We start from the raw sequence: 22,189 nt of genomic DNA, 5'->3' as shown, positions 1-22,189 counted from the left end.
CACAATAACACTTGAGTTGCTGTTGTGCGTTTCCACCCTTTGTTTTCCTGAAAAAGAAAAATGAATGAAATTCTAAAATCCTCTTTACCGTGTTGTTTCTTCAAACTATCAAAGCAGAGGAGCTGTAAAAAACAATCAGAACAAATTGAACCTATTGGGTTAGCACTATGAGAAAGCCAAAGGCAATTATAGTCTATTACATATTACAAATCATTATTATTATTATGATTTGTATACTTTGTTTACATGGTATATTACTATCAAGAAGGCAAATGAGAGCTGTAAGAATCTGAATTTAACTGAACTATAAAAGAAGCTTTACAGAATCATACATATTAGTTTTTATAACAGAAACTTCAACATCATTGTAAAGAGAACCTCATTAACCCTTTGGAATACCTGAGACATTACTAACTGAATTACCTAAGAACTTATCATATATACAGATTATCTCAGACATTGTTACTGTTGTCATAACTTATCTTTTTTTTTAATGTCCTCGTGATTGCTCTTAGATCTTTTACATACAGTTTACAGCCTGTGACACTTCATTTGATTTGAATGTAAAGATAAAAACAAAGGATTTATAGCGAATACCTTAAGTTGTATGTTGCTGCTACTCCAGAGGTCTAATTTTAGGCTCAAATAATCGGATTTTCCCACCAGCACTGGCACTGAAACAAGTGCTCCAGTGGATCATGACAAATCTGTAACTGAGTAAACCAAATAAACAATAAGGAAGGATAAACACAAATTAAGATCAATTTACCTGAAAATTTTTTAGAATCCTACTTTGATTATAGGGGGGGTGGGGGGTGGGAGGGGAGTTGCCCAAGTGTGCCATTCCTTGTTACTTTAGCAGTTACTGTTCCCGTCACTCAGTCAGTATTTTCCATTTCTCTTTCCTCGGCTCATTCCCTCGCCACTCTCGGCTTCTCTTTTGCTCAGTGTGCTCCATTTACAGAAGATTTACAGAGACATGAAAAGCATACAACCAACATAAATTTGTTGTGAGCATGTAACGCGCTCACGGCTGCACTTGGCTCCGTTCCTGGCCCTTGCAGTCACTTCATCTTAGACACACATCACACACTTCAAAAGCAAAACACGCCACAGATTCGCACACACATGTACACACGAACCACACCAACACACTTGTCATCTACACAACACGCTGCAAAGGCATCATCTAGATTTCTACATTAGCGTTCCAAATTTCCCCTTCTTTTTTTTAACCCTCTGTTGTCTCAGACAAGCTCTGCTTTCCCTCTGGTTGCAGTGCTCTGTTGACTGACAGTATCCCATCAGGGAGGCTTTCTGACAAATGGGGCCAGATGGAGTCGTGCCACTGTTGCTGCTGGCCACAAGACAGCTCTCTGAGGTTATTGCTTAGCTCAGCTTTTACAGTGTTATTTATATACACCATATACACCACCAGACTAGTTTAAGTGTTTGATTAACTTTTCATGTGTGATCTCCTGTGTACAACTCTGAAACGTTTGGTTAACACTTAACCTCTAGTTATGTATATATATATATATATATATATATATATATATATATATATATATATATATATATATATATATATATATATATATATATATATATATATATATATATATATATTATGCAGCTATTCCTTTACCGCTGTTTACATTCCAAATAAAAGCTTCTTTTCACTGATGGTCTTTTTAGGAACTTTAGAGGCTCACAGCCCTGACCTTTCCATGTCCATGTAAGACTAGAGCAGGCAAACGTCATTAGGGTGCCCTCACTCACATTAACCAAATGGAGTGCTTCTAGTGTCCATCTACCACCTGTTGTGTGTAACGTCTTAGAGAAAGCGATCTCAAATTTTAGTTTCTGCTTCAGACAAAGGTGGAACTTTTTAACTGGGCCTGTAGCCACCAATAAACACGCCATTTAAGGCCGGGAGATTGCAGAGCATATCTGACGCAGTAATGATTTTGAATCAGCGTACAGATTTTTACTTTGGTGTTACTAGTGACATGTAAAATGACTTAAACAGTCTAAAAACAAGCATGATAGAGAGAAAGCAAATGGGAAGAAACAAGTGTTAAAGATCTGCCAAATGGTCCTCTGTGGGTCTATTCTATGAAGAGGCAAACTGTGCACTGCAGCAGAAGAAGAAACAAATGTTTGTGGCATGTCTTCTGCTGTACGTCTTGCTCACGGCATCGCAAATCACACTTTTAAAAAAAGTGTGCATATAAAAGTCATACGGCGGCTGTAACGTGTGATTAGTTTGGATTTCATTGTAGTGAAAAAAAAAATGGAATTGTCTTTTAGGACAATTATTAGCAGCAGCATCTCAAAAAGCACAGAGGACACCTGACTGCTCTGCTCTGTTTGTACAACAGTATTCACATTTACAGCTAGGAAGGCACCGGCCAGTCCAGTACCAGCTCAAACAGCTAGATCTGTTATTGGGGAGTAATGAATAGATTATCCTCAATCTATGGTGCCAATCTATTTATTTATGCTTTGTTTACTAAGTTTACTGAACAAGCAGCCGGTCACCAGAAGTGCATGAGAAAGCCAACAGTAGTGGGTCACTAGTCTGAAGGTATTTCACGTTCTACATTTATGCATATATATATTTTTCAAGTTTCCACTAATTTCAGATATAACCACAAACAGTCAGCAAGTGAGTTCGATAACCAAACAGCTCCATTCATAGTGTTGCTCCAAGTCTTTCCCTCACTTCCTGTATCTAAGTCTCAGCACTTCACTAACATAATGAGCTGTCCTCAACTTGATTACTGTTATTTTTGCTCCACTCCCTGTGCACATGCAGTGAAACTGAGAGCAGAGGAAAGAAAGGAAGGAGTGCATAAAGACTCCCACTGAGCAGAATTAACACAAATGCAAATAATACAATTCATTTCTCTATCTTGGTGCTGTGGTTATGCATTATTTTAAAAACAGATTAACTAAGTTAATGTGTATACTACAATGTATTTGTATTTCACTATCATTGAAGAGGTGGCTAGATCCAAATATCGATAGCACTGAATCCAAAGCTGGTATTGGTATCAGATTGATACTAGCGTATTAGGATCGATACTTTGTTTCTATCCTCGATGTTCAATTTGTAGCCCACTGAATTGTTTTAAATAAAAACATAGTTTAAACACACTCTATGAAAATTATGTGATTTAGAGCCGGGCACATTTACATTCAAGGTCTCCAAAAAACCAGATTCAAAATGCATGAAAACCTGCAAAGTGTTTTTTGTTGTGTTAATTATTGTGGAAGTTAAAAAGCATTGTGTTTATTAAAATGTGCTAAGAATTTGCAAATTAATGATCTCATAAATCACGTCACAATGCTCTTCCCTTCATAAACTGCCTTTATAGGTTAAAAGTATCTGTATCAGTATTGGTATCAGATCAATACTGGCCATGTATTTATTTGGTACCAGATCAATACCAAAATTTGGAGGATTGCACAGTGCTAGTATTTCTGTATTTGGGAAGCAAGATTTAGGCTCTTCCTCTCTTCTCTCTTCCTTACAGTGAGGATTACAGCTTATTCGTTTACGATGACAAAGGACAGGTATTGGCTAATGACAGATAGCCAAAGCCAAGATCTTTGTATTGGTATTCAAACCTAAAATGTTGGAACAGTGTGTCCCCTTTTACAAGAAATACAGCAAACATGACACTGACTTCTTTCAAAGCACCACCTAGTTAAGTTTTATACAGACAGCTTGAAAAACTTTCAAGCTCAGAAGACTCAGCCTTCTCTGTGGTTTCAAGGTCTTTTGTACTATCCATTATGCAATTATGCAAATACCCACAGCAATCTTCTTGTGTGGCTGCATGGCTACAAATGTGTGTGATGGTTTCTTTTTTCACTTCAGAAACATTCACACTATTCCCCACAGAAAAAGTCAAATATACTATTAAGTGTGGAAGCAGAATCCCATCATAAGCAGTCAATTGAAATGCAATCAGCTCGAATAGATACAATCTGGATCTGGATGACGCAAGGTCTTAAGTTACAAAGCTATATTCTTTTTTTTCTTATTTTTAAAAAAAAAAAAAATACATATGTAGTCCAGTACCAATGAGAGGTGGACAACTGTGGCTATATTTGAAGGTAATGCCTGGTTTTCATTTCAAAATAACATCAGAGGCTCTTTAGTTAAGAAACGCCTTTGCCACAACACACAGCCTGTCATTTGAAAACTGCTCCTGACATTCTTTTCCTTGCCAGCTAATCCAGTGGCAGGTTGAAGAGGTGCTCCTTTGTTTATACTTTGGCTCTTAATGACAGGCTGTCCGATAGATTTGGCTGCCCTAAATTATAGTATGAGGTCATCATGTTAAATTCTCAATATCCAGAAATCAAAGCTGACATTTGTACACAATGTGACATAGTCTTTGTTCTTACCTGAATAGAAGGGTAATGGTATTAAACGTTAAAGCCTCTCTTTGTAACTTCACTGGATAATTTGTAATAACATGTATCATTTGCCATGACAATAAAGGGTAAACCATTTATTATTATACTTGTAAACATAAGGATATAAATGTACTTTTAAAAAAAGTAGTATTTTTTCCATATTCTTCTTCTTCTTAATTATTATTGTTTAATTATTAATTATTAATTTGCTATTATGATGTAATTTGTATTATTGTACCATATAGAAATTGCGATTTTTTTAATCTTCTAATAATCATTAAGTAATAAAAATTAATCATTTATGTCACAATATTATCATTCCCTACTGGTGGGATGGAATCAGCGAGGCAGAAGTTGGTGGTAAAGAACGCTATTACCATACCATTAGGTATGCCCATAAAAGGGCATACCTAATGGTTGCAAAAAGACTTCTGGTTGTGAAGTGAGCTTCACTGACTCATTGACTCGTATTGTACTCCTTTCACAATGGACACATGTTGACAACTAACTCTCCCTTGAATTGGGAGCGTTAAGGGAGGGGTAAGAAAATGGCTTGAGGCTTCATAACAGAATTTCACAAAAACAGCGGGTGAGATTATGGTCTCTACCAGGCCTCACAGATGAAGCGTGTGAGATACAATGATATTATTTGGCATTACTGCATAAGCATGAGAAACATATAAAGCACAAGGACAACCACAGCCATCAAAGTTGAGGTTTAGAGAAAACCTAGCTTGTCTCAGTCTGCTACAACTATGTGAACCACATGGTTGCAGCAGACGGCTGCCCCTCCCTAAGCCTGGTTCTGCTGGAGGTTTCTTCCTGTTAAAAGTGAATTTTTCCTTCCCACTGTCTCCAAGTGTTAGCTCATAGGGGGTTGTCTGATTGTTGGGGTTTTTTTTGTATTATTGTCGGGTCTTTACCTTACAATATAAAGCACCTTGAGGTGACTTTGGTTTTGATGGGGTGCTATATGAATACAATTCAGTTGAACTGAATTTAATATGAAGTCACATAAGGTCTGTATAGTGTGGGTAGTGGCATTTCCAGTGATAAAATTCCCCAGAGGATCCCACTTGTAGTGTATCATTTAGTTATATACTATCATCAAGAGCTGAAAAAGAAAATGACAAATTGCAGATATTTTTCCATAACTGTTGGATTTTTCAATTAGCAACTGTGCTCAAATGAGTTTGCTATATCAGACTCAATTAGTTCACAACAGTAACTGTATTTAAAAGTAGAAGCTGCCATTGGTTTAGTTCAGTGAAACCAAAGAGAAAGTCGATTAAAGTGCAATACCATGATGACTCTAAAGGTGCGAACCCACCACCACCACCACCAAAAACACCCGCCAAACCCCAAACTCTCATCAAGAAAAAATTTACTTCACCGCAGTCATCAACATTTTTCAATTAAATTACCTCCTTTTGATCAGTGGAGGATGTTTCTCCAATCAGGTTTCAGTCACTAGCTCCACTTTCTCATCATTCACATGAGAAAAATTATGTGACAGCTCTGCAGGTTTACTGCATGTCCGGTGTTCTGGGACAGTGTTACCCACAACCTTAAATCTGGGTCCTTGAAACTTTGACACAGCCCTTTTGGGAAGTGGGACAGAATGACCGCATATTGTCTTTCCACCAGTTTTTGGCCTTTTTGCAAGAGAGTGTCTCTTTTATTAAAACTAGATTACAAGTGTTAAGCTGACAGCCCAGTTCCTAAATTTGCTCCTGCTGTACCACCCAGCTCCAGTCTACTAGCGAGGTTTAAGCACATGACAATAGGAGTAAGAATAAATCTTTTATTAAAAGCCAAGCATTTTTAATGACAAAGCCCACAGCACTTTAAACCATAAAACCACAGCTCTGGATGGTATATTTAGAATGGCAGTCAGACTATGGGGTCAAAATGGAAAACAAAGAGAAAGCCCACTGTTTTTCAGGAATATCAAAAAGCTCAGCTGGTCCAGTCTCCCCGTCCAATGTAAGACAGGTTAAAACTGTATTTTGTCCTCCAGTACATGAGCAGGCATTCAACCTTTCTCATCTAGGACAAAACATGCAGACCTATTTACATGTCAATGAAGGCCATGGATAAGGACTCTCTCTCTCTTTACTTCCCTTCCTGAAACCTCCACTCCTCACTGCATGCCCCTGCTATAAACTAGCACAGTGCATGTATTTATTTGGATGTCTAAAACGGCAAGGCAGCTTTATACTCATATGCTTTACATTGTGTTATAATTAAAAGATGTGCCGACCTGATCGGGAGCAGTATTATGACTTATCCCATCATATCATGACAGATAAATGTGTTTTTTGTCTATATTTAAAAAGCTACTCTCCTTTATGACAGCTGCCCTTGGTAGAAGATAAATACACAGGAACACAGGAAAGTGACAGCCCTTTGGCTATGTGCACTTCTGCAGTGCTGGCATGTCACAGGATGGATACATAGACTTACTTTCAACATGACCAATATTGTAAGGCACCTGAAAAGAAATAAGTATATACTGACTTCAGTATAAGCTGGTGGCAGAGACAAAGCAACGACATGGAAACTCTGGGGAGCATCTGCTGAGAGTGAGAGTGGTTTCTTTAGTGCTGAAAAGGTCAAAAACTTTACTGGGGTAAATTTAAGCACGGGATGAAACTACAAATATGAAATCCATGGGAAAAAAAGAGTTGCATTTTTTCATATATATGTATATAACAGTAATAGGTCTGACTATTGATCTCTTTTTATTAGCTTGTCTGGTAGCAGTCCCACTTCCACCCAGTGCTATTTCATAAAGTAATACATAGCATCAGCATTTCTCTGCTTTCTGCCAACAGAAATGGGAAACAGGTAGATTCAGTCACAGATCAGTCCCATAACAATCAGCCAGTTGCAGACAAGGACTCTACATCTACTTTAAATGTAAAATACGTAATGCAGTGGGTACAACATGTAAATAATAAGCTTATACTGTATAAATATACTACTCTTAGACTTGTGTGCGTGAAAGTGTGTGTGCATGACAGATGAACTGAAGCCTGCAAGCCTCAGGAAGTGTGAATTCTTCCTGTAGCTTGCAAGCCTGAAGTGAGAATGTAATTGGACGATATCAGATTATTGCCTTTCCTACACCAACTTTTCCTTGTATATTAAACCTTTTGAAAGGAATGTGAGGAGAGTGCGGTTGAGAGGAGACAGTTGATGTTAGAGCAATGAAGCTGGCGCTTTATCTCGAGACAGCCCAATAGTGAAGGTGAGGGAGGGAACAAATAGAGCTCAGTGTTCGCGCTTATTTGGGTTAAACTTTTACCAGAAGTTTTGCGTCTCAAGGGATGGATGAAAATGCCAAAGTTTCATCTAACGGTTTTCTTTCCCCCTTTTCTTTGTCTTTTCTTTCTCTGTCGTGGCAGACAGCCCAGTGCATAAAGCGATGTGGCTTAGATGCTGGCAAAGGGAAACTATGGTCTCTTGGAAATATGCTCTCTGTTGACTCATTCTGTTAACCGCATTCTTCATCAGCAGCACAGCAGAGTCCTTCCCCGTTGGTCATGAAGACAAAACATCGTCTTTTCTGGCCCAGTTAATAACACACCAATTTTTTTCCTTCTCCCTTTTCTTTTTAACTATCTAGTTTAGGCTCTAACATTTTGGAGTGGTGGAAGAAAAGAAAAGGCAGTGGAAAATGAGGGGGAAGAGAGAGAAAGAGTGGCCTACAGTGCCGTTTCGATCCCCCTGGATTTATTTGTGTACATAACTCTTTCTCTTTCTGCCCCCCCTTCTCTTTCCCTCTGTCTCCTGCTTTCATTTGTTCCTGCTGCTCTGTGTTTTTAACACAAACACCCACATGGTACAACCACTATACAGCCTTCAAATATTCAGATTAAAATATCTCGGTGCATTTGAGATAAAAAAAAAAAACACCAAAAAAATGAACTGGTCCACCCACGGACCTCACATATTCCACGTTTAATTATTCTATTCAGAGACCGAGAAGAGAGCTTCCGGCTGCATGAAGCTCATACCAAAACACAGTCAACAACTGAAGGCAAATCCCAGAGAGAATCAGCACAGCACAGAGGTTTGAACTTGCTCACATACAACAAAGCCAAAAACGAATCCTGCTGAGACAAGTAGCGTCTTTAGCAGGCAGCCCATTTCATCACATTGCTATGTAACGCCCTTCACCCCTTAACCCCCTCACTCAGAAGAATAGACTGGAGTCCTATTCATCACTGACCACTTAGGCCCTAGTCAACAGCTCAAGAGCCAAGCGAAAAGCCAAGTCATAACAGAAAGCTGACAGGAAAAGCAAGTGACCGAACTCTCTTTTACATACGTGCCTCAACTTTCTTTCTTTTTTCCACTTAAAGTATCACTTCCATCATTTCTCCTCTTTTTTCCTCCCACTTACCATCCTGTGCCTCTGGATGATTGCTGGTGTCAGTGTCCATGTTAAATTCACAGAGCGATGAGCGCTCGGATCAACACACCCATATCCTGAGGCAAAGTTTACTCGATAACTCGGCTGCAACCGCTGGAACTACAACTGCAAGTCCTGGTTTATCTCCTCTGCCAGTGCCGTCTCTGCTCTGCCGTTCCCCCCCCCCCAATTCGGAGCTGCTGCTGCTGGTCTGGCCCCTGCAGCCTGCCAGCTCAGCTCAGGCTTCCACCGCTGTGTTACATCTGTCTGACTGAGCAACCTCTCTGGAGAGCAGGCAGAGAGAGAAAGAGAGAGAGAGCACAGAATGGGAGGGAGGAGAGAAAGAAGCAGTTTCCACATGGAGAGAGAGAGAGACAGATACGGGTGGAGGGAGTGTTGGTAGTGTTTCCACTTTGATCAATATTACACTTTATATGTATTTTCTCTCATCATTAAAAAAGTAACAAGAAGTTTGTAATATCAGTTTTGGAAAAAAGTACTTGCAGAAGAACTTCAGAGCTTATAACTGTGGAGTTATGAGTGGGCGCAAAACAGCACATTTAAGTTCAGAGTTCCTGCACCATTTAAAAAAAGTCATACTGAATGTTTTTAAACGTTGCTTTAAGACCTACAAACATTCAAATTCCAATAAAATCAAGAAGTGTCAGAACTATGTGTAATATTATTGCCTCTACATAACGAACAATCTCCTTCTTCTTTCCACACATGACAGTAAAATTATAAAAATGTTTGTATGATCAGTGGTTTTAAAGATCTATGCTCATTAGGGGTTTTTCAACCTAAAGTTGGAATTTTGCATTTGTAAAACTCCTTCTACAGGGAGTGCAGAATTATTAGGCAAATGAGTATTTTGTCCACACCATCCTCTTCATGCATGTTGTCTTACTCCAAGCTGTATAGGCTCGAAAGCCTACTACCAATTAAGCATATTAGGTGATGTGCATCTCTGTAATGAGAAGGGGTGTGGTCTAATGACATCAACACCCTATATCAGGTGTGCATAATTATTAGGCAACGTCCTTTCCTTTGGCAAAATGAATCAAAAGAAGGACTTGACAGGCTCAGAAAAGTCAAAAATAGTGAGATATCTTGCAGAGGGATGCAGCAGTCTCAAAATTGCAAAGCTTCTGAAGCGTGATCATCGAACAATCAAGCGTTTCATTCAAAATAGTCAACAGGGTCGCAAGAAGCGTGTGGAAAAACCAAGGCGCAAAATAACTGCCCATGAACTGAGAAAAGTCAAGCGTGCAGCTGCCAAGATGCCACTTGCCACCAGTTTGGCCATATTTCAGAGCTGCAACATCACTGGAGTGCCCAAAAGCACAAGGTGTGCAATACTCAGAGACATGGCCAAGGTAAGAAAGGCTGAAAGACGACCACCGCTGAACAAGACACACAAGCTGAAACGTCAAGACTGGGCCAAGAAATATCTCAAGACTGATTTTTCTAAGGTTTTATGGACTGATGAAATGAGAGTGAGTCTTGATGGGCCAGATGGATGGGCCCGTGGCTGGATTGGTAAAGGGCAGAGAGCTCCAGTCCGACTCAGACGCCAGCAAGGTGGAGGTGGAGTACTGGTTTGGGCTGGTATCATCAAAGATGAGCTTGTGGGGCCTTTTCGGGTTGAGGATGGAGTCAAGCTCAACTCCCAGTCCTACTGCCAGTTTCTGGAAGACACCTTCTTCAAGCAGTGGTACAGGAAGAAGTCTGCATCCTTCAAGAAAAACATGATTTTCATGCAGGACAATGCTCCATCACACGCGTCCAAGTACTCCACAGCGTGGCTGGCAAGAAAGGGTATAAAAGAAGAAAAACTAATGACATGGCCTCCTTGTTCACCTGATCTGAACCCCATTGAGAACCTGTGGTCCATCATCAAATGTGAGATTTACAAGGAGGGAAAACAGTACACCTCTCTGAACAGTGTCTGGGAGGCTGTGGTTGCTGCTGCACACAATGTTGATGGTGAACAGATCAAAACACTGACAGAATCCATGGATGGCAGGCTTTTGAGTGTCCTTGCAAAGAAAGGTGGCTATATTGGTCGCTGATTTGTTTTTGTTTTGTTTTTGAATGTCAGAAATGTATATTTGTGAATGTGGAGATGTTATATTGGTGTCACTGGTAAAAATAAATAATTGAAATGGGTATATATTTGTTTTTTGTTAAGTTGCCTAATAATTATGCACAGTAATAGTCACCTGCACACACAGATATCCCCCTAAAATAGCTAAAACTAAAAACAAACTAAAAACTACTTCCAAAAACATTCAGCTTTGATATTAATGAGTTTTGTGGGTTCATTGAGAACATGGTTGTTGTTCAATAATAAAATTATTCCTCAAAAATACAACTTGCCTAATAATTCTGCACTCCCTGTATATTTAATATTACAACCTCAACTTGGCAAGTGTATTTTATTTGAATAGGAACCAAATTCAGTTTTCACCATTTTACATATTTAATCCTATTGCTGTTCTGTTTAGTTTGATTAAATCTACTTTGCATCATCATAATGAATTTTCTTAATGATCTACACATATCGCACTTGAGCCACCTCTCTCATGTTCGGTGTCACATCTTTGCTGGATTTGTCCTAGTTCTTAAGGACTTTCAGATGCTGTTCATCTCCTGTAGATAGATTTTTAAGTCTGCCACTTCCTCTCTTGCCCTCTAGTTGTCCAGCTTCTTCAATTTTTTAAGAATTCACTGCACACCATGCTGAGATATGCCATATTTTTGCACAAACAACAGCTGTTTGAGAATCATCCATCCATCTGTCCATCCATCCTCTTCTGTTAATCCAATTCAGGGTCACGGGGGTGTGTGGAGCATAACCCAGCTACCATAGAGTGAGAGGCGGGGTACACTTTGGACAGGCTGATTGGTCAAGACCACTTTAAAAAGAAATTACAAGAAAGTCTTGATCCAAAAAAAAAAAAAAAAAAGCCATAAAGAAATTTGAGGTGGGTGGGGGTTGTGGATGTAATGAGTAGTTATTTGGGTTACTGTTGTCTTCCTTTCAGGTTGAACCAGTTTGGCAACTGTCAGCTGACCTCTGGAATCAACAAGGCAAATTCTGTGCTCACTGGATATTTTCTCTTTTCCGGACCATTCTCTGCACACACTATGCTTTCAGTAGATCATCAGTTTCTGAAATACTCAGACCAGCCCGTCAGGCACCAACAAGCGTGGCAGATTCAAAGTCACTTAAATCACCTTATTTTCCATTATGATGCTCGAGTTGAAATTCAGCAGATTGTGTTGACCATGTCTACCTGCCTAAATGCACTGAGTTGCTGGCATGCGATTGGCTGGTTTTATATTTGCATTTCAAAGCAGATGAACAGATGTACAAAGTGGCCGTTGAGTGTACATGAACCTATTTCTATTGCAGAAATAGGTTAGTGTACAGCAACAGGATGAGTCAGCACCTACACTGCAATTGTTTCTGTTCAATCCTTTCAGCATAGTAATTCAACCAAATGGAGCCATTAATCTCTATACATACAGCACTTGAGCTTATCTAGCTTATATAGCTATAGGTTAAGAAAATATATAGAGAGATATAGCTGATCTAAAATAAGATGAGCTATATCTCCACAATATTTCAGATGGTTTTTATTTTAAGGCAAAATAATCAAATACCGATCAGCCCAATGTCAAGTGGCACAATGTGAAGAACACTGTCACTTTTAGTTAATAGTAGCTAATTGTAATTAGACACTCTGTGAAGAAAAATGACTTGAGGGACTTAGAACACATGTGATTCAGTATTTGGGCTGTAAGGCTTGTATAAATCATTCAGCAGCCTTTGGTCAGTTATGTGGTTCTACTTAATCCTATCTAAATGTTACAGCTTACAGGAAGAAAAAAGGAGGAAAATAGGGCAGCATGTGCCCAAGAACCAAAAGTTGAGAACTCTTCTGAGGCTAAAACTTTCACCTCTATGAAATTAACCTCAGTTGTTCTGGTGGGAGCATAACAAGGCTCTCGCTCTTATGGGTGTTTGTGCAGAAAACTCGACGAGTTCAAAAGAATAGAGGCGGCAGCCACTCGCTATTCAGTCTGAGGATGAGACGAGACCGCTCTCTGATTTGTGTTAGATTCCTATTCATCAAAGTGAAGTTTTTATTCATCACACTGCTTGTTTAGAACTCGTGTCACACAAGGACAAGAGCAGTAGGGACCTATGCCAATGAATAATTTAGCAAAAAATAGACGGTGAGAGTGTTTGTAGTGTTGTGATGTGGATCAAGATTAGAAAATGCTACAGGTGCAAAACACACACACACACACACACACACACACACACACACACACACACACACACACACACACACACACACACACACACACACACGAAATCCAGCTTTAAAGGTTACACACTGCCAAGGGGATTAAAGCACATATTACTACTTGCTTTAGGAATACATTTAGAAACCCTTGTGTCAGTTTAGGTTTTTGAAGTGATCAGTTTTTTTTCTTTTTGCTCCTGTACCAGTGAACAAGAGTCATTTACTATTAGTTTTCACTTAGTTTTGGAGACCATCATGTTTCTGCTGCAAATCTGCACTCGATAAGGTAACATAAGTTTTTTTTAATCATGACTCGTTGGACTTAGATTGAAAGACTTAGATCGGTTTTGCAGTAGTAGCCATTTAATGGGTTAAGAAAATTATGTTTTGGATCTAAAATGTAAATTGCAGTTGATTGCCAGTACAAGAAAAGTACTGGCAGTTTTTTTTTTGTATACTTTATTAATCCCTGTAGGGGAATTACTCTCTGCATTTTACCAATTCACTCAGAGAAGCAGTGGGCAGGCACCAATTCAGGGCCCGGGGAGCAGTGTGTAGGGACGGTACCTTGCTCAGGGGTACCTCATGGTAGCCTTTCGATGGATTTATTTTTAATACTATGCTCTGTTTAATTAGTATTAATAATTTAATAATGGCATTTTTTAATAAGAGCAGACATAATGACAGATTGTGTATATCTGTTCCCTTTCACTCAATTAAGACATACAACATACCGTATAGGATATCATGGACACATGGTCTCATGCCTCTACTTCAGGGAAGAGAGGTTATAACTGTTCATTTCTACTTTTATAGTAACAAAATGATTGGCATGGTTGCAAACATGCTACCTCTTGCTAGTTGCAAGAGGGCTTGTTGACAAAGTAGACACACAAATGCTACATAGCCCTGCAGATGACAGGGCACATGTCCGACTTGGAAAAGATGCTGGCCAAAAGACAAGTGGCCCTGGTAGCTAATGGATTTTCAAGAGCAATAGATTAGTTGAGCGTGACCGAATATAGTAATCACATCTATGCTCTAAATTTAGTCAAACAAGATTATGACAAGAAAAGGAGGGCAATGCTAGTCATTTATTTTGGTGTAAATGTTTTGGCTAACTTATTAATGCCACGCCATTACCAATCTATTATACACTTACACCAGGGGTGTCCAACTCCAGGCCTCAAGGGCCGGTGTCCTGCAGGTTTTAGATAGCATCCTGGGTCAACACACCTGAATCAAATGATTAGTTCATTACCAGGCCTCTGGACAACCTCAAGACATGTTGAGGAGGTCATTTAGCCATTTAAGGACACATCTTGATACCCTTGAGGCCTGGAGTTGGATAACCCTAGTTTACACTCTTAATATTAACTTTATCATAACTCGCAAGCTACAAAAGTCAGGAGCTCACACGTACGCAGATCAACAACATGTAACGATAACTTTATTGTATATTAAGTCAGTACTGGTAATGACATGTACATAACTATTTCTACTGCTAGAAAGAGCATCTGGAGTCTTATTAAAGACTTTATAATAAGTCTTATAAGTGATATCCACTAATCATCAGAGGAATCACTTAAACTTAAATCAAATATGTAAAAACTACAAAACACTTGACAGCATATAAACAATGCCATATTTGCTATGGCATTGTTTCAGCTAGCATGGTGTTGTGGTTTGCGCTCACAGTTGGAAACTGCTCGCTTTCTGTGTGGAGTTTGCAAGTCATGCCTGCTTAGGCTCTCTGCTGTTCTTTCCTACAATCCAAACACATGCATGTTAGGTTAACTCATGACTCTAAATTGACTATAGGTGTGAATAATTGTGTACCTGGCCTCTGTGACAGCGAGGATAGGCTCCAGTCTGCTTTCAAAATGGATGGATCCAAATGTATCAAGTTATCTTTACAGTCAAATTGTGTGTAATATGGCAATTCTATTAAAGAATAACAAGATGAAGTTGCCTACATACTCAAGGTAAAAGAAGACTATAAAGAATGAGGCTACATTTTAACTTCTGACATAATAACTGCTGCATTAATATAGTATTAATGTATTGTAATGTATTCTATCTAACGCTCAGAATAGATTATGTTGACTATGGAAATGCGAATCAGCAGTTCTGAAACTGTGTTACATAATCATCATGGAAAATGTTTGTGATTGTCACTGGCAAAGTTGCAAAGGTACCCTGTAATTATGGGAGAAGTCGACAGACTATTTATTCGTTTAGCCTCCATCTCTTCCCAAACAACATCAACCTAATCACAGAGATGCCGTGTAATCAAGTGTCTTCTGCTGATTTCCCATTATCATGTCAACGCTCGAATCAATCGGAATGGATGGCAAAAAAAATGGGAAACACATGTTGCAGAAGAAAATATTATATGTGTATGGCATTCTGGGTTGTCAGCTCATTTAGAATGAATGTGGCCGTAACATTGAGACTGACAGAAAGACCTTTCTGCTTGTCACATTATCTAGCTCTCATTATTCTAACATAACAATAGTGCGGCCTTACTTGGGCGGTAAAGGTTAACGATATGAGTCAATAACAGAATGCAAGAAGGAAGAAAAATGTAAAATATTTAAGACATTTTAGCTGAGAATACAAAATAAATGAAAACATTTGTAATTTTTGTACTTTTTTAAAGTTGTTTCCACTAGTGATGGTTTAACAGTGCAGTCGTTTCTATGACCCCTAACAAAAATAAGCATAAGCTTATATTTAGCACACTAATTGGGTTCAATCTATATGTACCAGCTATATGTATCAGCTCACAAGCTGACAGACAGCAGCCACATTTATTCCAAATAAGCAGAAATACACACTCACTCACAAACATAGAAATAGACTCTCTCAAAAACCTCACGGCAAGAAAAACTACCTAGATTTTTGTTTGTGCCACAGTGTTTAGACGAAATGCTGCAATAAATAAAAGCAAGTGCATGCTGAAAGAAACAGTGCTCTCATAGTAGCTGCGGTAAAAAAAGAAGATGGAAATAAACAAGGTAATATTCACCAAAACAAAATGTAATGTAAATAGAATAATCTCTTCAGAGGAAAAACAAAGGTCCGCATTAGATACGGAGACAAGCTTCAGGTGTTTAGGGTCTACATTTGATGCAGTCCCACTATAAAAAGTAAAGAATGTGAGCAATACTACTCGAACAACACGACACACGTGTGAGAGCACAGTTACTACATGCAAACAGTTGTAGGTTCCCTATCAGCGAAGTGGAGATATTGGCAAATTTCCAAACAAATCCATAAAAGCTGATAAAACAAGTAAACCAGAGCCACTCACTACTAAAATGAAAAAATTAATACAGAGAATAAAACTAATATAAGCAACATGTTGACTCATCTGCACTCATCTGCAGCCCACCCTTGCCCATGTAATGTTGCCCCTTGCCTTAGTCTGGGAAAGTAGAGTTAGATGTTAAAATGAGCTAAATGGCGCCCTCTGATGGTGATGGTTGGTGAAAGCTGCAAATTCCACTCCAAATCAACCAAGCCTTAAACTCCAGCCAGATTTACTAAACAGGGTGCACCAGCGTGTGAGTGCAATCTGCAAAAGTTTTTTTTAAAAGTTTTTTTAAAAACGTGTATTTCAGTAATAAGTGTAATAAATAAATAAATAATAAAATCAGTTCACCTTCAAGAAGGGAACTCTCAAAAATGCATATGCAACAGTCTCTTGAGGTCTCATCCCTTGCACACAATCTTGTAACTGTGATGTCGTTGTAAATACTTGTAAAAATACAATCTCTAAATCTTTCCCTAAAACTAAAACAGATAGACTAAAACAGATAAACTAAAAACTTGAGCATAAAGCATGTGCAGCAATCATGGAGTGGGAGCTTGTCATCCAAAAGCACCATAGCAGAGCTGGCTCCACACCGGCACAGCATCGGTTGGAAAGCTGGTAGTGGCGTCTCATTTGGACTGATCGCAACACAACCACAGACTCCGACAGCTTTCAGTGACACGACTGTCTACACATGTACCTTTAAAAAAGAATTCAACACACTATTATCACATTGTCATAAAAGCAAGAGGAAAAAGTCCAGTGTAAATGCAGCACTTGGAAAGAATTTTTCCCTATCTCTCTTAGCCGTTAACATGAGACGGCACAAGTGCAGAGAAGTGCTACAAAGCAGCAAGCTCTCCATCTAGTGGATATACAGTGGAAGAAAATAATTTTCTAAGTCTCACCCAGGCATGTAAGCAGCACAAGACCCAGTTGCCTCAATTAGTTATGTGACTGTTTATATCACAAAGAAAGCACTTCTCAAGATAAGTTTAGCACCAAAATTCTGCAGCTTTGGAGACAGAGCACTGAATCTAAATAAAAAAAACCTCATCAAAAGTCTCTATTCTTAACATATTAACAGAATTATCAATCACTCTACTTTAAGTGAATGCCTTTTAGAAAGCAACAGGAGTATTACTAATAAGTGCATGTTTATGAAAGCATATGCGTGTATCCTCGGGCAACTCACCGCTCTCGGTGGACAGCTGGCTGTGGAATTCTGGAAACTGTGTTTCCACCGGGACGCTGATGGTGCGACGCAGGAGATGTCCCCTGGATGACGCAGAGCGCCTCTGCTGCAAAAGCAAGAAATGCATCTAGCTGAGAATAAGAGTGATTCAAGGGGACACAGATGCAGAGCAAATAATTCAAGACAGATACAATCCTCAATAAATTCAAATGAAAAAAAAAATCAATAAAATAAAAATCGCAAAGTAGATAACACAGAAGAATGGCTAAATAAATGGTGGTGTTAAAAAACAAAACCAAAAAACTAATGAATTACACAGACAGGCGTCACTGAGTCTCCTTATCTGTTGCTGTGGATATTCTGGTCACCATCTTTAATGCCGTGCTAAGTCATCAGCACACAATAGCTGTAGCAGTCCTGATAAATTAGCAGTCATTGACTAAAACAGAGCAGGCATTAGTGGCACATCAGTCAGTGTCTGATCATATCATCCGACTGCTTGCATACCAAATGTTTGGCTCCAAACAATTAGTCAGACAAAGGAAGAAAAGAATGGTTGCGGTGAGAAAAGTGGTGAGCTGGGGGAAGAAAAAGAAAACAAGAGAGACAGAAAGGACCTGTTGTCCTCGAAGTGGAGTGATAATGGCTTATCGAACATCCTCACACCTCTCAACTCAATGCAGCACCCTGTCTGTCTGCTTTTCTGTTCCCGTGTTTCATGTCCATCTGTTTATCTCTCTTTCTCCCTCTGAGTTCCTCTCTGAGTGTCTCCCTCTCTTTGCCTTGTGGGACTTGAGTTTTAAGGACAGCTCGAACTGACAGCATCAGTGATAGTGTCTGGTGGCAATAATGACTTTGCAATATTGGCTGTAACTTGAAGCACGTTTCTCTGACACAGTCTGCAGTCTTACTTGTGCTACAGTACTGCAGATTCTAGAACACCAGTTTTAAGCAGCGACTGGAGTAAAATCTATCTCTGTTGTGATAATCAATTATTTAAATCATCTTAATCACCCTCTCATCAAGCTATTAATTTTTCAAGCTCAGTGACAGTGTAGGCTGGTCTGAGTATTTGACAAACTGCTTATCTGCTGGTATTTTCCCACACAACCATCTCTAGAGTTCATAGGGAATGGTCCAGAACAGACTAAATGTCCAGTAAGCAGCAGTTCTCTGGCTGGAAATGTCGTGTTGGTGCCAGAGGAGAATGGCAAGACTGTTTTAAGCTGATAGAATGACAACAGTTAACTCAAATAACCACTCTCTACAACAAAGGTATGCAGAAGAGCATCTCTGAATACGCTTCTGCTGCAGAAGACCACACTGGGTACAATTCCTGTGAAATGGAGAGAAATGGAAAACATCACAGCTGTACTATTGCCGACCGTGCCCATCTCTTTATGAGCACAGTGCAATCAGTCCAATCCAGTAGAGCACCTTTGGGATGGCATGGAGCAGGAGCTTGTATTACGGTTCTGAAGACAGAAGGGAGTCCAAAACGGTACTTGATGGTACAAGGTACAAGATGTGACTAATGATGTAGTGTAGTGTAGACTTAGTGTAATGACTCAGTGGACCACAGTGTGCTCTAAAGACCCAAGGAAGGCTTCACAACAAGCTTGGATAGTATAGACTGTAGAAAGCCTTCAGATATCACATCTTCGTTTCAGTTTTATCACCTACAGTTCGCAGTGCAGCCCTCAAAAATTTAAAAGGCCTGACAAATTTAAGACTGGTATCCACTCAGCTTTGCCTCTTTTTGCCTGCTGTTTGTTTCTAATTTGTCATGTGTTAAGGAAGAAACAAATTGGTTTTACAAATCACAAAGGACTTGCATGGATTACGCGAGCATCGGCTGTCGTCACGCTATGTTTTTCACATCTTTCTCTTAACGGTTTGCAACGCACAAATAAGGAAGAGGAACAGGCGTAAAAAGACAGGACTGATGAAAGCAGAGATTAAGTGAACCGAACAAGACAGAAAAACAGAATACGACAAAAGATGAAATGAAAAGTCAGAAACAAAAACAATAAAGAAAAGCGAGTATTTACCAAAAGCCCTACAGCAAACATCATCACAGCAAAGAAAACAATCAAAACTTTTGTTCAAAGACTTTGAGTCTCGCTGTACTTCTACGCATTGATTACTTTTTTTCTTTTCACGTCCACATTTTTTTTTTTCACTTTGGTAACAAAGCTAAAGAATGAACACAGAAAAATTATACAGCACAATTACAGCTTAAGACTTAATTTACTTTAAAAAAAAGACAAGCCCACAATAAATGGAGCTGTAAACCTTTTACTGAGGTTGAAGTCATGTTTTCTTCTAATCTTCTTATGTCACTTTTTATTTTTGAACACGGAGAATGAAGAAACTGGATAGTTTTTTTTCATTCCTTCAATTTGAATTGCTTTGTTTTTCCACTTGCTCACCTCTGAGCTTCAGTATCAGGGCACACATCACGATTGTAGGCCTGACCAGCTAAATACCATGCTGGACCTGAGCTGAACGTATATGTAACCCTGTATGCCCAAAGAATATCATGCAGTGCTTCTTTTGTTTATATAAAACTTATTCCTGGAAAAAATGTTGAGTATTTCAACTGATAATATAATGAATACATTATCAAGTTAGATTTAGCTTTTAGCCAAATTTACATTGCTGATGTTGATTTGCTAACAATAGGTTTTAGTAGCATAATGCTTGGCTAAAGCTAACGGAATGCAACAAAGAATAAAAAGCACACACGCACATAAAAAACACCAAAAACTTACAAAACACAGGTGAAGTGTTTTTGGGGTGACAACAATGTGACAGAAGTGCTGCTAAAGTGACAAGCTAATATTAAACGGCTAATAGCAAACGTGTACCTTTCTCTCTCTGTGCAATCATTTGCACATTTTTATTTCTGTCACCTCCATAGTTATCATTCCACATTATCGTTTCCCCAAATACACTTGCGTGGTGTTTTATGAGATTTTGTTTTATTCAACGTCTTTTGTATTTATTTAATTTTTGCTTTTGTAGCATTTACATTTTTTTTTCTATTTGCTGTTGTTTTCTTAAGTTGCAGCATGTTTGACCTTTCAGGGCCGCCATAGTGGCCAAAAGACAAATAGGACATCCACAGCCTGAACAAACCACCATATCAATGTTGAAAAACAGAGGCCTGAAACAATGTTGATGAATGCTATGAAAAGTAATTAATATGTGGACAGAACCTGCTTGTTGTATATCTATCACATTTAGCAGACACACTATATGGGCTACGCCTTCTAATTTTTGAATTCAAGTGCTCAGTCCCATTGACGCAGGTGACTAAAAATCAAGCATCGAGCTATGCAGTCTGCTTTTTCAAACATTTGTAAAAGAACAGGTCATTCTGTTTAGGAGTGGCACTATAATAGGATACTCCGCGATCAGCTGTAAGCAGTATTATTGCAAAGTATAAATGTTTAAGAACCACAGAAACTCCATAAAGTTACATAAAGAGTGTGGGTTAGCAAATGCTCAGGAGCATAGTGCTTTTAAGTCCCAGATGCTCTGCTGACTTAGCAGCTGCAGTTCCAGTTTTCTCTGGCAATAACATCAGCATGAATAGTAGTGTGCCAGGAGCTTCGTGGCCTGGGTTTCCATGACAGAGCAGCTCCTCTAAGTGCAACATGCAGTCCAGTACATTTGTGTGTAGAGTGTCAATAATAACAGACTCAACTGCTTTTTTTTCTTGCTTTCCAGTTCTTTCCAGATCTATGAACATCATTACATGCATCTGCACATAAACATCATAAAATACTCATATAAAGAGCAATCGCTACAGGAATGCATGCTAAATAAGCATTAATTAAGCTATTGTCTTCTTGTTATTTAGTCAAACCACTCACTTTGTGACTAAGTATAATCCTCACCTCAGAAGAAAATGTTACTAAAATAGTTGCCATTACATAAATGTCCATTAAGTGTATATAATGGTTTGACCCTGAATTTATGATTGCTTGTTCACTGGAGGTGAGCTTGTTTAGCTGTCAAAGCCAGGTCATCACACCGTTACGGGTTGCTGACATGACAGAAATCCAGCCGTGCTAAGAGATAACCTTTTCAAGGCTGGGTCTCTAGATGGATGCATTTAAAAGCTGTTGTCCTTTTGTTGTTGAGAAACAAAAAGCAATGTGGAGGAAAGACTGCCAGTGGGTCGATTGAAATTACTCCTCCCTGCAATTATTGCTCTGTCTCAGTGTGGCATAGCCGGGTAATTGCATACAAAGAAACACTGAAGCCATGCTGTTCTTCCCAGTTTCGGTAGTCACACTGTTATATTAAAAGGTTTGGTAAATCCAATAGCCATGCCTTGTTTTTGTGCTTTTGGCCATCACTATTTTAAAAGTTAATGCAAAGGTTCCTGTAGTCCCTTCGATAGGGGATGTTGCGGGCTGCTGCTGCTGGCTCTTAGATCAAAGCATCTGTTGAAACTGAAACATGAGCTGCCTGGCAACATTATCCCTAAG

General features: G+C 39.0%; 1 protein-coding gene across 4 annotated transcripts in view; it reads right to left on the bottom strand.

The window, feature by feature from the left end:
• dab2ipb (DAB2 interacting protein b) overlaps positions 1-22,189 on the bottom strand; it is a 177,912-nt gene that overhangs the window by 134,715 nt on the left and 21,008 nt on the right. For 3 of the 4 annotated variants that reach the window (XM_084935637.1, XM_084935638.1, XM_084935639.1), the window contains exon 3: positions 17,688-17,793. In XM_084935637.1, the coding sequence (XP_084791763.1) occupies positions 17,688-17,793 (106 nt within the window). Of the gene's footprint in view, positions 1-8,845; positions 9,111-17,687; positions 17,794-22,189 lie in introns of those variants that run through there. The other variant, XM_084935642.1, reaches the window with a different exon arrangement.

This window comes from Perissodus microlepis, chromosome 7, assembly GCF_051167445.1.
Source record: "Perissodus microlepis isolate ML-2025 ecotype Zambia chromosome 7, ASM5116744v1, whole genome shotgun sequence".
NCBI classification, from domain to species: Eukaryota; Metazoa; Chordata; class Actinopteri; order Cichliformes; family Cichlidae; genus Perissodus; species Perissodus microlepis.
Note: the sequence above shows the minus strand (reverse complement) of the source record. Positions and strands in the feature narration are given on the sequence as shown.